The 13375-nt window shown below is 32.7% G+C and overlaps 1 protein-coding gene across 2 annotated transcripts in view; it reads left to right on the top strand.

Annotated features, from left to right (window-relative positions):
* The window catches only part of Elys (AT hook containing transcription factor 1 homolog), a 195608-nt gene that overhangs the window by 125534 nt on the left and 56699 nt on the right, over positions 1-13375 (top strand). For both annotated transcript variants that reach the window (XM_035351721.2, XM_035351713.2), the window contains exons 25-27: positions 5972-6034; positions 7544-7684; positions 10603-10811. In XM_035351721.2, the coding sequence (XP_035207612.1) occupies positions 5972-6034; positions 7544-7684; positions 10603-10811 (413 nt within the window). The remainder of the gene's footprint in view (positions 1-5971; positions 6035-7543; positions 7685-10602; positions 10812-13375) is intronic.

The following is a 13375-nucleotide window of genomic DNA, read 5'->3' as shown; positions in this document are numbered from 1 at the left end:
TATGCTGAGCACAGAATGTGTAACATAAAAGTATAGTGAAATGCGTGTGACACTTGTAAAAGCACTAAGCTACTCAGATAGGAAAGCGGTTAGTGATGCCGACTGCTGCGCTGAAGGACCGGGGGTTGAGTCCGAGAGAAGGTATGGATGTTTCTAAGTGGATAGTGTCTGTGCAGCAAGGAGGTACTCAAAATACACGTTGGGCCTTAATTCTTTTGAGAGGTCAGTTGTAGTGGAAGAGGGCGGGAGATTCTTGGATCACTTCGTGAAGGTTCTCTCTTGGAATTCCATCTGGGATGTAAGCCCCGATGCACAGGTGCTGGCCTTGCTTCAGCCTGCACCTGTAAAGGCACAAGATTACACAAGCTTGGACATTCTGATGCATCAAGTTTTCTTTGTGAAGGAGCTTTTGTTGTATCTTTTAACGTAAACTAATGCTAAATAATGTACAGTAAAAATGTAATGATGCATTCTTTATTAATTAGAGTTATGCTGCAAATGGTCATAAAATTTATTGAAAATTGAATGTATGTTCTGTCAATTAGCTCTATTATTTAATTTAAAACGTGAAGTTGATTTAAATGAAGTGAAATTAAAATTTAAATTCTTAAGAAATGAAATAAAGATTTATTTTATTATGAACTGAGTCCCTTTGAGTCTCTCATTTTATTAGACAGTACAGTTATATTCTGAAACATAACAAATCTTACATCACATCTAATGAGAAATAGTTACAGTAAAACTCCAATTAATTTGTGGATGTTGTGTAATCTATACGGAATTTTGAATATAAAGGAACAAAATCTTGATGTTTAGAAAGTTCTTGAAATGAAATTCAGCATGAAAAATTCAGTGATAATTTTTTCTTTTATGAATATGCAAATAAGCTTTTGACACACAGATGGTATTTATAACATAATTTGATTGAAAATGCAAATTTTTTTTATTGTTGAAATTATGTAGCCTTTTTTATATGTGCATCAGAGCTCTCTTATGGTAAGCACTGATAGGGAATCTCTGCAAATTTTTTACTTTCTTGTACGAAGTAAAAAGGAAGTATTGTAATTGTGAAAAATTTCAGGTATCATATTTCAACGAAAATGTCCATTTTGACAGCTATCAAATGCAAATTAACCATGTTTTTGCATACCATCTCTGTGTAAGGACAGAATAAAGGACTTTTTTCCCTAAACGAAGTATAAAACTGATTTAAAATGCATTCAAAAGAGATTTTTTCAGTCTGTCTGTGTGTACGTAACTACGTATGTATGTATCTCGCCTAACTGAAAAACGAATGTGAACATTCTGAGTTCACCTAACTTATTTAGTTCTAACTGAGTTAGTTATCCTAACACAATTTAAATTGAAATTTTGTATATGGGACTGATATATCATGCAGATGTGCACCTCCCTTTTTGGTTGATATCAGCTGCACCAAAAGTATATAAAAATATGTATATATATATCCACTCTGTTACTTGGCTCAGTAATCTCAGTTTCTTTATTCTTATATGTTTGTAAACTGTGCATTTTTTGCTTTAAAAATGATTCAATTATGTTGTTCTTATCTTCCGGTTAAGATTTTTACACCTTTAGTAAATCTGCATGCAATATTTTTAGAATTATCAAGTACCGCTAAGCCTAATTATTTTTGCCAATACGTTTTCTGTTGAAAGATTTTTCTTGCTTAAGAAGTTCGCACTAATCTTCAGAAAACCTTTTTCTTTTTCCGAAAAATAAACTTTTAATCCAAACGTGCTATTTGCCCAGAAGGGCTATTAATTTCGTTTGGCATTTTGTGTTGATTCACTATAAACGGCGAATCACTTTTTAAATCATTTCCACCAAATATTAGAGCCCTGTATAAAATTAAAAAAATTAAATAATGAAGAATCTGCATAAATGTATGTTTCTCGCATTGTGATAAAACTACGGTACCGAGAGCCATCAAATTTGGAATAACATACATCTTCACCCGAATATGAGCACATGGGAAGCCCAAATTTGGAATTTGTTTTATTATCTACTTTATATTTTGTAAAACTTTTAACGAATTTTTGATTAACAAACTCAGCGATTTCAAGGCGAGCAATGGCAACACTGTATGGAAAATAAAAACAATTTTATCTTCAGCACGCGAGACTGATTGAAAATTCTAAACAGATGCTCTTTTAAATATTTTGTGATATTGTCGTTGAATTGAATTTTATGGTTTTAAGTGCGAAGAACATGATATTTAATAAATAAGGGTAACACACAAAACATTAAAAAAAGTCACTTTGGGTATAATATAAAATCTGAAAGCTTTCAGATTTTTCTTGGTAAACTTTGTAGCTGTATGTGAATTATAAGTACTGCTGATCTTTTCTATTCTCCCGTAAAATGGACAGTAACTATATGTGCTGATCCACACGTTGGTTCTCTTTCTTTGATTTGAAAATATGGTATCGATCGTAGATTCGATCTGGCCACATCGTAATTCAAACTCACAAATCACAAAATTTTTAAAAGCAGCATGACTTTATAATTCCAGATAGAATTTTAAGTGTTGTAGGCGTTTCTCAGTCTTTTCTCAATTTATAACATAAGTGTTTAATTTTCTTAATAAGATGACTAAGTTTTTCATTATTTTAGCTTTATTTATTAAACATGATTTTCTCCATACTTACACCACATAATTATGCAACAACACGATCACAGAATCTTTAAAATCAGCATATCTTAAATTTAGAATTTACAATAGTGTTAGTTGTTCCAGTGCATTTTTTTATATTCTCTATATTAATACAAATCCAAAATCCAAACATTTAATATTCAAACCTCTAGACCACGCAAACCAAAACATTCTATAAAGAATTTGCGTCAATTTTATGGCATGCTAAATGTCATGTAACCTTTATATTGACCCAGTAAATCATTTATTTTTATTTATTTATTTATTTTTTTTTTTAACTTTCTTCACCACATGACTCAACTCGAGCAGCTTGAGAATGATGATGATTCTTCACCACTAGAATTTGGCTACTAGATCCACTAATCCCCAGTCACCCTTTAAAAGGGGGATTATGTAAGGTATTATTTCTCTCCTTTCTGCATACATCATGGTGTAACCGTAGCACACTTGGTGCATATTTGAGAGGTCGAAGTTCGAGTCCCGGTGAGGCCATTGCACATTTTTCATGTCTCTTGCTTCCATAAAATCCTGATGACTCTACAGTGTTATAACAGAAGTATTCCATTGCAGTGACAATGCCTCAATAATAAGTCAACTAACAAACTGTGAAATGTGTAAAATGGTTTCAAATCAGGAAAATATCGCTACGAGTGAAATGTGTAGAATGGTTCCAAATCTGGAAAATATTGCTACCAGTGAAATGTGTAGCATGGTTCCATATCTGTAAAATATCGCTACCAGTGAAATATGTAGAATGGTTTCAAATCTGGAAAATATCACTACCGATAGTGAAGAATGTGTCAGAGAAGTTGCTGAGAATGAAGAAATTTCAGTTGACAGTTTGATGGGAATTCTCAGTATGATAATTATGGGACTTGAACTTTGAGCAAGAAATTATGCCTATCTATAAAGTATTAGCACAAAAAAATGAAGCATCTTGAAAACTTATATTGACAGAAGTGTTTAATAAAGTAAGTGAATAAATATTAAGCATGCTCGCAGTTTGATGAATGCAGTACGATGCTGCATCAATTTCAGAGGTGGTCATTTGCAACATTTTCCGTAAACAGCAGTTCTGCTGCTCATTTATAAGAGTAAATTTAGTATCAGAATTATCCACATTTTCTGGACCAGTTTTATTTTGGTCACTATGAACATTTTTATTATAAAATAATACCTTTATAAAAATGACAGGGTTGCCACGCTACCTGGAAAACCGGAAAAAGTCAATGAATTCGGAAATTGACCAAAAAATTCAGGGAAAAGTCAGGGAATTTAAGTGTTTTAGTCAAAATCTGGAAAAGTCAGGGAATTTCATACAACGATCCCGCTAAAAAAGGCGAGTTTTGCGCCGACGTCGGAAGAGATAACTTTTTTGGCGAATTGTGTATCACGTGAGTGTCATTCGGGCAGCTGGCATAGAGCCAATTTTCACAGCTCCAATTTGATTGTCTTTTTAGAAAGGCAAAGCAAGTTTCCCGCAACTTTTGGTTTCCAGTAACCGCGAGAATCGCGTGTGCAGTGCATGAACTAAAGAAAGTACCTGTTCTCGTATAAAACAAAATGGGTTTAATCCTAGTATACGGTACCATGAAGGTTAGAATTAAAAAAATATGTATTATAAAGAAGGAAAACCTCTCTGCAACAGACGTGGCTCGGTTCCATCATAGCGGGAAACAGCTGTGCATGCACGACGTATCTGTCGCCAAAGCTCGAAACCGGTGTGGAAGTTCGAAGGTCACGTTATCAGAGTTCATAAAATGAATATCATTTAAAATGTCTTTAAATGAAAAGAAAATATTTTTTGGCGCAAGTAAATTAATTCATGGATTAGTTATTTTGAGGGGGGGGGGAAATCTACGAAAATCCATTTTTAAAATTATTGCGAAAAATCCAAGAAAAAACGTTCTTTGATAAAACGTTTCTTCTTGGATTTTTCGCAATAATTTAAAAACGGATTTTCGTAGTTTTCTTTTTTGTCAAAGAACGTTTCTTCTTAACATGTGTTTCTCAATTTCCTGTACACATCGCGGAGAGGGAAATTCTGGCCGTTCCGTTGTCAAATCCCTTGGCAAATTTTCCCTCCGCTTTTTACATAGACATTCTTTGGTGAGAATAATCTCCATGTATGGTACAGCGGGATTTGGCGACATGATGATGAGCAGTAAACGGTCATTTTGTTCTTGGCGACAATTTTCAAAATCATGCGAAGGCCATATCGTATATTAGGATTTTACCGCAAAATCTTTTTTTTTTCTTTCTTTTCTTTTCTTTTTAATAAATACCTTGTCATTTTGCAGTAAAATAAAAAAAATAGTAATCAATCATCTAGGATAACCATGTAATATAACTATATTCACTAAAATATCGTTGATTATTCTAATTAAATTTTTAAGTAATTATCTTTATTTTTATGTTATTCATATCATTTAATGTTGCTTCTTCCCTCTAAATTTATTTATCATTAGTAAATAATATTTCCAAATTTCAGGAAATTTTCTCTGGCATAATCCTGAAATTAATTCTGGCAGTATGATGACATCACGAAATTTAATGCACATATTTTTTCCTTATGTATGCTGCGAAATAAATATAAAATACCTCAATTTAGTAAAAAAATATCATTAAATAGATTTCTTTCTTTCGTTTAGCTGCAGAATGTCTGCAGAAAAAGCCTTATTTTATTCCAGATTGGGCAGATTCTAATCTCAATCTTCAGTGGAGAAAACAACTCCTATTATAATTATATTTGTGTTTTCAAGTGTTAAGGTGCCTTTTAAGAATACACCTCACACAAATTAAATTTACCTAAAATCTAACCTAATTTTTAGCATTGCGTTGTGATTTATAAGAACCGGATTAGCCTCGTGTTGAACTGGGGATGATCATGAGTAATAATTAAATAAAACGTACAGTTGTTATCCAATGTATATATCTTAAATTTTATTAAGTTTTTTAAGCGAAAAAGAAAACAAAATTATCAAACAAAGTGTACCAAGAATAATTAAGAATAAATGTCCTCTGGGATTTATTGAATAATTAAGTGAATTTGCTACACAGTACAAGTAATACCATTTACCTCTTAGCACAGCCAACGTACATTACACGGATAGACTGGAATTTTCTCGAAACATACCTGGAAAACCTGGAAAAGTCAGGGAATTTCAGTCTCCTGTTTGAGTGGCAACCCTGAAATGATGAAGGAGTAGTTTTTTGTAGAAGTGATTTTTTGAAGTATGCTTTATTCTTTTTTTCTTTTGATAAATTTTCATTTCTAAGAGTGATATGTTCTTTCAGGTCAGGAACCAGTTTCGAAGACTTTCCATTTCTCCGACCTCCAGTCACTCCTGAATGTGCAAGGTAGGCTTTTTTCCGTATTAAAATTGATAGAAATTATGTATGCTAAAATAATTTTGTATCTATGTTGTTTTAAATAAAAATTGGATTTTAGATAAAGTTCTTTATTTAGTAAATAAAAATTCACTCATCATGCCTTGAGGAAGAATAAGAAAGCATCATATTGGCTAAAGTTTTGTAGACATTTCAGTGTTATAATGAGAAATGAGAATTAGCATTTCTCAACTCTGAATGAATGTGGAAAAAAAAATGTGGTTGAACACAAGAAAAATCTTTCAATATCTATAGTGCCCAGTTTATTTAATATACATATTACTAAAGCAATTTAATATAAATTTTGTATTTGTTATTTTATTTAATGCAATTTATTTAATTGCATTAAATATCGCATATAGAAACATGTCCAAAAGTTGTTTTAAATTGATACATTCTGATGGCCACAGTTCAGCAGCTGCTGTTAATGATGTGTCTAATGCATTATCATGACCATCATGATGCTCAGTCATAAATTCTGCTAGGTAGGGTTTCAGATGATATTGAGTTGTAACTCTGTGGTTTTCGTTTCACTGGTTTGCTGATATCAGTAAGATGAAAGATTAGGTAAACTACATGCATGTGTGAAATGTAAACTATGTATGCATGTGCAGATGGGTAACCGTTTATTTCTTGCTGAGACAGAAATGCGCCAAGTACTATTCCTCACCAAAAACACTGTAACATAGAAGTTGAATCCTGGAATTTTTGTTAAAACTGATCTAGTTTGACAATTATATGCCCATATTTTCTTTTCTCTCCTCTCTCCCTTTTTAAAATTTGATAAGTTTTTCGAGTATCATGTCATTTTAACATTTACTGCCAAATATGCATTTTGAACACTTACTTTTGAATATTTGGGTTCTAATTTCTCATTTTATTACATAAAAAAAAAGTTTTGTTTCAGTTCTGAATGCTTTTGTCATGCTGTACTAGATTTGATAATTAATCAACATTTGGTTTCATTGCTTTTTATTTGTCTATTTCTTACTGAGACAAAAGAGATAACAGCATTAATGTGATATTAAATTCATAATAAGGTATTAGAATTTTGTTATTTTAGAAAATGCATGAATTTGTTTAATATATTTAAATTTCTATTTAGTAAAAACACAAATTTTGTAAATCTGTTAAAATAAATTTCATTTGAGTAGTCTTCTGATAATATTATGACAAATAGATTTTTTTTTTTCCCCTGTAACTGATTTTAAACTTTTTGAATTGTGTCAATTTCTTTATAAAACCATTTCACATTTAAAAATTTTGACTCTGGTGAAGTTGTTGGTTTGCAGTCTAATGAAGGATTCTTTAATATTGCTAAATTAACACTTGTACGTTTACAACTGTATAATTTTTTACTCTAACAAAAATTTAACTATGGTTAAATGAAAATGTTCATGTAACAAAACTATGTTTGAATATCTTTGGTGATCTTTACTTGAATTGTGTGTATTTATATTTGATATATTTATTTTAAAGGCCATCAGTGGAACCAATGAGGGCGACTCCCATACTGAAACGTAACTTATCATCTACTAATTGTAATGAAGAGTCATCACCGACAAAAAAGTCTAGATTACTGGATAATGCTACCTTCAAAGTTGGATTATCATCAAAAAGGTAAAAGCCTTATTTACAAATTGATAGCTTTTTACCTTTTAAAATGCTACTTACCAGAAGCTCATCTTTTCTAATGTAATGTACCAAAAGCTCATCTTTTCTAATCTTGCAAGTAATTTTAATACTAATGCTCAAAAAAGAAAACATGATACTTCTGACTACTCTGATAATAATTCTCACCAAAATGATGGATACTACTCGCGTTGCTAAAATAGAGAAAAAAGATCATGTTGTTAAGAATACTATAATCAACGAAAATAAATTCAGTTTTCTAAATCAAGATAACTCTAATAATAATTCAGCTAAGGAAAATATTCAAAATACTCAACCTGAAGATCTTGAGGAACAAACACCTTCACCACCTAAGGAAAAATCAGTTCCACCTATTATGATCAAATCTCCAGCTAATACCAAATAAAAATAACTACCTAAAGCAACTTGTCACACAATCCTCTACAAAATTCTTTAATAAAGTCAATGGAGAATTTCTGAAAGTTTTTCCTTGACACGTCAGATGACCACAGAGCTCTTATCACTTATCTCAAAAATCACTCTATTGAACATTATCTCATCAATGCACAACATAAAAAACCAATTAAAGTTGTAATCCGAGGATTACTTATTGATATGGACACTACAGAAATAAGTGATATCCTAACTGACTTAGGCTACACAGTACATAAAGTTGTGCAAATGGACACGAATACGTACACGCCAACCAATACCACTATTTCAAGTACAACTCTTCCCTTCACCCAACTTCGAAACTATTTATGATATCACACATTTTTCACTGTTCTTAGTACAAGTTGAAAAAATCTCATTTCACAGTGTTATAACTGCCAAAAATGGCACCACTCCTCCGAGAATTGTTTCCTTACACCATGCTGCGTGAAATGCGCAGGTGAACATAAAATGACACTTTGTCCCAAAAAAGGATTTATTGAAAACACAGTTTGTGTAAACTGCACTAATTCTCACCCGCCCTCATCTTGTGGATGTTTGAAATTCCCCAAACCCAGAACCACTAACCCAAATCAACCCAGAACTATGTACTCCCATGCAATCACAAATAAATCACAGAAACCAGAATCTAAACTAGATGTTAATTCAAATCAGCCTAACCCTACTCCTATTATATATAAACCAAATAGCATTCCAAATTCAACAAGTAACTCTCCCTCAGCCTTCTTAGAATTTTTCAATGCAATCAAAGACCTAGAATCAATCTTCGGCATACAACTTTCTAAATTAACTCACTTAATTAATCAAAAATTCAATGAACTTAGAAATGCAAACACCATTATGGACAAAATGTATATTTTATTCCTAATGTTTGAAGAACTAAATAACTCCAACAACAAATAATTCACTAATTCATCTACTAATTAATCCATTAACAACTTCTTAATTTAAATTTTAATACTAATTATTTTCATTAAGACCTAAATTTTTCATCTAGCATTCTAACTCCTCCCTCTTTCTGCCCCCTACTTTCGGCTACCCTTCTAAATTTGTATGGCAATGAAAAGAGCCTCCTTACTCTAGCGTATTAGTTTTATGTAGCAGTTTTTGTGTCTCTGCAAAATAGAAAATTGTCACTAGTTGATGAGTTTTTTTAGCTTTATTCTTAAATAATGAAGAATCTGTCTGTCTCTATGTATGTATGCATGTATGCATCTGCATATGAATATTTGTTCTCCACACTGTGGAAAAATTGTGGTATCTACAGCTACCAAGCTCTGAACATACCCAATCCTTTCTCCAAACATGTGCACTTAAAAGTATGAATTTTTACTTTTTAAAAATTTATTTCATATTTAGTGCAAATTTTATGAATTTTTGATTAGCAAACTCAGTGATTTAAAAGAAATATATTATCACTGCTTGAAATAAAACATTTTTCATCTTTTCTTTTTCACTTGGCTATTTATCGGGTACACACTCACTGGGTTTTTTTGCGCAGCACTGCTCTCTGGAGGCATTTTCTACTTTTTGCGGTTCATAAACCAGGGAGGTAAGACTGAACACAGGGTTACAATGTGTCAGTCTAAAATATTTTATCTTAATTTTAAAGGTGTTATAATAAATAATAAAGGTAAGATTATATTATTTAAAATTCATATTTCATCTGCCTGTCTCTGATTTACAAACTAACTGGATTTTTCTTCCAAGAGGTCTAGGGTTTGGTTCCAAACTTTTAAAGTTCTTCAGAAGTCAGTGAGTAAGGGGTATTTTATTGATTATAATTCCTAATTGATCTTATCACTGTGTACCTGGATTCCTTATTGTGCAATATATAATCTACTTTAATTGTCAGAACACATTGCAAGATACGTGTCTGTGTACTTCAAAATATCAAGAGTAATAGTTTTGAATGTATATGTACAGTTTAGTTGCTTTGAGTGTTAAAAGTGATAAGTGCAGTTCTTAATAATATGTATATTAATTACTGTGTTAATTTGATTAATTTAATATTAAAAAGGCATTTAATTGTCTTTCTAGCTGGACTCGTACTAATAATTTGTGTGGAAATTCTACAGATTTATTATTTTAATTCCATCCACTTTGTAATCTAGTTTGTAATAATATCACTTTACTCTTTTCATATAATTTTTTCCTTTTACTTCTAAGTATATAAGCATATTCTTATTACGCCTATACAAAAATAATTTTTGGAAATCTTGATTTAAGTAAGAATGTTATGAATTCAGTTTTACTAATTTACCATTTTCTTACAATATTCAGAATATTTGAATTTCTATTTCTTTTTTTAAATTCATTTTATATACTTGGATTTTTTTAAAATTTAAATTATCTGACTTTTAACTGTCATAACATTTTCAAGTGTACAAACTGAATGCAAAAGCCATTGCATATCATGATGCACATTAACATCTCTTCTCTTCTCAAATTAGGAGCATACCCAAGAATTTAGCTGGTGATGTTGCCTCATTGTTGCAGACTCCTCCGATTCACAGGAAATCATCGAAATTAGACAAAACCAGCATCTTTCGTCAGAGTACCCCAGTGCCCCAATCCATTTTAAAGAAACCTACTCAAACGCCTAAGTGTAAGGAGATTGATTCACCTGTGCTGAGTTCTATTTCTGGGTGGTCTGAAAAAGGTATACTTTTTTTTTTTTTTTTTCAGACGAGTATAAAAATAATAATAATAAAATTAAAAAGTTAGAGAAATTATTCATTCGAAATGACATAACTGATATATGATATTATAAAGCCATTTTGGTAGGAAGCTTACAGCTGTGTTAAATTACTGTGATTGTTGCAATTTAAAATTTCTCAGATATCAAAACTGTGAAGCTGGTTTCCATTAAAACATTGCATACAGCTTTAAAGAAGTCCAGCAGTGTTGTAGAAATAAATAAATCTAATTTTCTAATGTCATATAATGAATCAAATAGAAAAGAAAGGACTAAAATGACAGGGAAAAGCAGTTTAAGACTTTGATCTTATTTCTTAATCTTGTTCTGTCTTAATTCTTGAACTGAAAATATTTTATGAATAACTCAGATAGAAGTGAAATTAAAAGGCAGATTAAAGGTCCACTAATGAAATTAGTATCTTAATGATAAAACAGTAAATATTTGGCTAGCCAAGACCATGCTTCATTTTGATATTAAAAAAATCATGATATTGAGATGTGTTTACTTTTCTGCAGGCCAGATGCATGTTCACAGCACTGTTATATTTTTTTAACTGAGCATATAATTTTTTATTCTTAATTCTAGTTAATGAAAATGAATAATAGAATTGTTTATTGTTTGCTGAAACAAATCACATACTATGTTTTATTGAACTGAAATTAACAGCACATTTCACATACATCCATGTACTTTATTAAATGTTTTTAATCCTTGTCCCTTTGCTTTGTTTATTTTCATAGCACATCATAACTTTTTATGTGCATATACATTGAAGGGCCATTACATTATGACCACCCTGTTACACGTAAGACCACCTTTAGCCCTTAAAACTGCCTTTACATTGCGAGTAGATAGTGTGGCAGCAAGAATTCGGTTTTCCTGGTGGGACCACAAATGCTCTATTGATTAATGTCAGGTGAATTTGGGGGCCAAGATATGACTTGAAAGCCACTGGACTATTCCTTGAACCACTCCCTGATGATTCAACCCTTATGACATGGTGCATTATCCTGGTAAACACCGTTCCTTGCTAGAAATACTGTTGTTATGAATGGGTGAACCTAGTCTGCAATGATGTTCACGTAGTGCTAACACATCAAGGATTGTTGTATGGGGATTATGGGTCCTAATGTGCTCCATAAAAACATTGCCCACGTCATAATATCTCTGCAACTGGCTTTTCTTCATCCAACTGTGCATCAGGGAACCAGAGTTTTGTTTGGAAATCGGCATATTAGCACACACCTGTTGATTTGATGGACCAGAAAACGTGATGTGTTGGACCATGCAACTTTCTTCCATTCTTCTAATGTCCAATTCTGATGTTTCTTGGCCCATTGCAGACGTAGCTGACATGCCGTCAGTGCAGGGTCATTGCACAGTGTGTTGAACACTCTCTGGGCTACCACTGTTGTAGCTGGTGAAGATTTCAGCTGTTATAGCACTTCGGTCATAGTAAACAATGCATAGCAATTTCTGCTCTCTTTTGGAATGAATGCGCCATACTGCTGGCTGGCAACTTGTCGTTTCACCATCCATACACCACTTTCATATGTGCTCACAACAACTGCACATAAACAGCCTACTAAATGCACTGTTTCTGATACTGATGTTCCCAGTCACCAAACCCTAAGTTTGACCTTTATTGAAGTCTGATAAGCTGCTTAAAAAAAAAAAAAAAAAAAAAAAGATTAAAACTCTCCAAATTTCTGCAGTATGATGTGCCAGCTTCTGCGCACACAAGTGATGACTCAACACCACGAGCTGCAAAGCAAGAGATCAGCCCGCCCATGTCAGTCGAGATGTGGGACTCTACAGAGGAAAGTTTGTGTGGCTTGCCAAATTCAAATCCATAACAAAAGTGCAACGTCAATATCTTTGCATGTACAACGAATCACGATCACATAGGAATAATATTAATCGGCAGGATGAGCAGTTGAAGGATACCGGCAGTTTTTTGGACAAACCCGTTCTGGCAGGCCATTGGTCAATGACAAGTCTGTAAACGCTATACAGGTCTGTAGAGTTACCTAAGAAGCCCAATAAACCAGTGCATGTGTGTGCTTGACAGTTACACCTAAGCAAGGCAACAGTTCATAAGGTGTTAAAACAAACGTCTATGTTTAATGTTACAAACTGCAGCTGCTGCATGATTCACTTGCTACAGATATGCTTTCTGAGATCAACAATGATAACCGATTTCTGCAGAAGATTGTGTGTAGCGATGAGACGACATTCTATGTTGGTGGACATGTTCATCGCCATAACATCCGAATATGGGCTGCTGAAAATCCTCACGCCTATGAGTACCAACATAACAGACCTAAAGTGAATGTGTAGTGTGACCTGATGCATGATAAAGTGATAGGGCCATTTTTCTTTGCAGAGCAGACTGTGATAGCAGACAACTACGTTGACATGTTGGAATTGTATACAGTGCCACAGTTTCCAGAAGGTGTCATCTTTCAACATGACGGTGCTCCTCTGCACTATGCCAACATTGTTTGCAAATTTCTGGATGCAAC

The sequence above is a fragment of the Stegodyphus dumicola genome, chromosome 5 (assembly GCF_044657685.1).
Source record: "Stegodyphus dumicola isolate Sdum_Otavi_A_Nest chromosome 5, ASM4465768v1".
NCBI classification, from domain to species: domain Eukaryota; kingdom Metazoa; phylum Arthropoda; class Arachnida; order Araneae; family Eresidae; genus Stegodyphus; species Stegodyphus dumicola.
Note: the sequence above shows the minus strand (reverse complement) of the source record. Positions and strands in the feature narration are given on the sequence as shown.